The sequence below is a fragment of the Sesamum indicum genome, linkage group LG6 (genome assembly GCF_000512975.1).
Source record: "Sesamum indicum cultivar Zhongzhi No. 13 linkage group LG6, S_indicum_v1.0, whole genome shotgun sequence".
NCBI lineage: Eukaryota > Viridiplantae > Streptophyta > Magnoliopsida > Lamiales > Pedaliaceae > Sesamum > Sesamum indicum.
Window position 1 is genome coordinate 25,251,420 of NC_026150.1, and position 4,197 is coordinate 25,255,616.

General features: G+C 44.5%; 1 protein-coding gene across 1 annotated transcript in view; it reads right to left on the bottom strand.

Annotated features, from left to right (window-relative positions):
- The window catches only part of LOC105165875, a 1,310-nt gene extending 931 nt beyond the window's left edge, over positions 1 to 379 (bottom strand). The window contains exon 1 of the mRNA XM_011085035.1: positions 79 to 379. Coding sequence (XP_011083337.1) covers positions 79 to 379 — 301 coding nt within the window. The remainder of the gene's footprint in view (positions 1 to 78) is intronic.

Genomic DNA, 4,197 nt, shown 5'->3' on the forward strand with positions numbered 1-4,197 from the left:
GCCCTCAATTTCGATATCTCCAGGCCCCTCTATCAGTATCCCTGCTCCTCCATTGTAGGCATTAGAGGATCCATCCACATGCAACATCCATGTTCCTGGATCCTCTGGGGCGCCGGATTTCTATCATAAAATCAGCTAAAATTTGGGCTTTCTCTGCTGTTCGACTCTGATAAGTGATGTCGAACTCCCCCAGTTCGACCGCCCACTTTATCATTCTACCTGACGCCTCTGGTCGCGTGAGGATATTTCTGAGGAGATGATTCGTCCTTACCACTATTTGATGCGACTGGAAATACGGCCTCAACTTCCTAGCAGTCACGACCACAGCTAGCGCCAATTTTTCGATCTCAGCATATCTAGTCTCCGCACCTTGTAACATTTTACTCACATAATATACAGGGTTCTGAATCTTTCCCTTTTCTTTTACCAATACCGAGCTAACCGCATTATTCGAAATAGCTAGATAGAGATACAATATATCCCCTTCTCTGGGATTGGCCAAAAGAGGTGGCGACCTCAAGTAGCTTTTTAATTCCTGGAAGGCTCACTCGCATTCATCGGTCCAGTCAAATCCTTTGACTTTTCTCAATATTTTAAAGAAATGTAAATTGCGATCTGCAGATCTAGAAATAAAGCGATTAAGAGATGCGATCCTACCTGTCAATTTCTAGACCTCTTTGATGGACGTGGGTGATTTCAGGTTCAATATGGCCTCTATCTTCTCGGGGTTTGCTTCTATTCCCCTCTCGCTGACCATGTAGCCTAGAAATTTTCCTCCAGCAACGCCGAATGTACATTTATTGGGATTGAGTTTCATCCCATGTTCCCTCATGATCGCAAAAGTTATCTTCAAATGCTCCAGGTGTTCGTCGGGCTTATGACTCTTAACCAGCATGTCATCCACATACACCTCCATAGTCTTCCCGATTTGCTGCGCAAACATCTTGTTCACCAGCCTCTGGTACGTTGCCCCTGCATTTTTCAATCCAAAAGGCATAACATTATAACAAAAAATACCACGATCAGTCACAAAAGAGGTCTTTATTCGATCTTCCGTTGCCATATAAATTTGATGATACCCTTGATACGCATCCATCATAGAGAAATTTTTTTATACCCAGCCGTTGAATCTACTAAGACATCAATCCTAGGCAATGGATAGGGATCTTTTGGCCACGCCTTATTGAGATCTGTGAAATCTGTGCACATTCTCCATTTACCACCCAGCTTCGGTACCAACACCACATTAGCTAACCAATCCGTGTATTGAACCTCGGACACATAACCAGCTCTCAGTAACTTATTTACCTCTCCTTCAATGATAGTATTTTTCTCACCTCCAAAGGTTCGCTTTTTCTGTTGAACCGATCGCATGGAAGGATCAACATTCAACCTGTGCACTATCACCTCCGGGTTGATACCCCGTAAATTTGACGGGTCCCATGCGAACATATCAACATTACTTCTTAAAAAAGCAATCATGACGCCCTCGAATTGCCCCAGGTTGGGCCCTATCTTGGTGGTCTTTGACGGATCTCCCTGTATTAACTCCACCTCTTTGTGTCCAAGGGGTTCTAACCTCCCCGCCTTCAATATTTGCCACTCTTCTTTCTTTGCTTCATGAAGTTTCCTCTTTTCCGTCTTCTCACCCTTTCCCAAGGACAAGTTGTAGCACCTCTTAGCTTCAATCTGGTCGCACACAACCTCCCCTATCCCGGACTGAGTAGGGAACTTCATCTTAAGGTGGTATGTTGACACTACCGCCCTGAAAGAATTAAGCCCGGGTCTCCCCAGGATAACGTTATACGCAAAAGGCATATCAACAACTAAAAATTTTACCATTAACGTTTTACGCTTTGGCTCTTCTCCGAGGGAAGCGGGTAAATTCACCGTCCCCAGCGATGCCACCTCGCCTCCACCAAACCCGACCAACGGAGTACTTGCTGGTTCCATCATTACATTATCAAGCCCCATCTTATTCAGCATTTCTTTGAAAATTATATCTGCCGAACTCCCATTGTCTATCAAAACCTTGTGGACTGTGAAATTTGCTATATCCATCCTTATCACCATCGAATCATTATCTGTCACTATCCTTGTACCTGCATCTCGATCTCCGAACACGATCTCGGGGTTGCCTGTCATATTTACCCCTTGCTCACGTCGCTCCAACCTACTCTCTCTCTCGAATCTCCTCCTAGCTCTTCTCGACCATCTTTCGGATCCTCCGGCTATAGTATGGATGATGCCTTTCACAGGCGCATTTTCTCCCACCGTCTGGTTCTCTCTTTCAGTTACCCAATTTGGCCTGCGCTCCCTGCTTCTCGACCTACCTCTTCGATCACGTCTCCTCTCTACAAAATTATGAGGATTCTGTCTCCTGAAGTACCCCTGTCGGACCAACCGCTCTATCTCATCTTTCAACTAGTAGCACTCCTCGGTATCATGTCCTTTTTCTCGGTGGAACGACAGTATTTATTCGAATACCTTTTAGCTAGAGTAATCCTTGTGTGCTTCGGCCATATCAATACAGTATCTTTTTCCACCAACATGAGAGCTTTAGCCCTTGTCATATTTAAAGGGGTATACTTACTGTATTTCGACTGGTAAAGTGGTTCCTTTTTTTTCTCCCTTTTAGGTCGCACATCACGATCTCTACCGAACCTTCCATCTCTCGCTCGTTCTGATGTAACTCTCCATTCCTCATCTTTCATAGCGTTCATCTCCTCTTCGTCAATGTATTTCTGTGCCATCGCCATCAACTGCTCTGTATCTATCGGCGGGTCCCTTGCTAAAGCAGATGCAAAAACCCCTTTCTTCAACCCGTGGATAAGGATACTAGTCATCATATCTATCCTAAGATTCTGCACCTCCAACGTTTCGTTATTAAAACGTCCCATAAAGCTTTTCAAACTTTCATTCTCCCCCTGCCGAATAGTAAATAAGTGCGTAGCCGATCTTTTTTATTTTCTCTTACTTGCAAAGTGAAATGCGAATTTTTGTACCAATTGCTCGTACGACTCTATACTGCCTGGGGGCAAATTCGTAAACCACTCTTGAGCCTTCCCTATCAACGTGGTAACAAACAATTTTGCAACTATGGAACTTGACTGCCCATATAGATTCATTACCATATCGAAGGCGGCTAGATGTTCTTGAGGATCTCGTGTTCCAGCGTACTTTGGGAGATCTGGCATCCTAACGTTGAATTAAACATTTCTATGAGTATCTGGTTAGCGAACGGTGAATTACGATTGTGTGCTACTATTTCCCCCCGCTTCTTGAGTTCATCAATTTGCTTTCCCAACAAAGCTATCTGCTTACTAACGTTGTCTACCTCAACTCGAGATATAGCTGGTCCCCTTGGACGACTTAGAGCCCTACTGCTGGACCCGACCTCGGAAGGCGGAGGGCCTTTCTTATTCGCTCCCCGTTTACTCATTCCCTCGTTATCTCGCCCTTCGACTCCTTCCTGGAACAACCTTTTTCCCGCTACTTCTCTTTCAAGCGGAGTCGCCGTTCTCCTCTCGTATGCTACAAGGGCATTTCTCCCCGCTTCTTCCATCATTTGTTGCAGTTCTCGCCGTGTCAAGTGTACAGTTAATTCTCGGTCAGTTACTGGAGTTTCCATTTCTCGGCTTGACAAGTGTGTAATTGGTTCTCGGTTTTCTGTCGGAGTCTCCATTTCCGGTATATGTTCCTTAGAACGTCTATCCGTCACCTGACGTTCCCACAGACGGCGCCAAAATGATCAAGCTGAGATCATAGATCGCACCCCAGGTCGTTCTTCACCTCCAGCTCCTAATCACTAATAACCTGATAATGAAAAACAAACGTCACCTGACGTTCCCACAGACGGCGCCAAAATGATCAGGCTGAGATCGTAGAGAGAGAGGGTTTAGGGTTTTAGGTTTTTGAGGTTTGGGGTTTCGGTTTAGGGTTTGGGGGGTTTGGGGTTTATGATTTTTTTTTTAAAAAAATAAACACCCGAAGGTGGGAGAAGCTTTTCGGGGTCCCCATCCCTTCTTCATTGAATATAAAGTTACGCAATACAACAAAATCAACAAAACATAGAAATAGGAGTACTACTCCTTTACATTTTGACACGACCTCAACTATTTTTATTCTTCCATTTTTTTCTTGATTCAATTTGTCTTTATCCTTGAATCGCACAAGATACTCCTCTGGTTTATCACT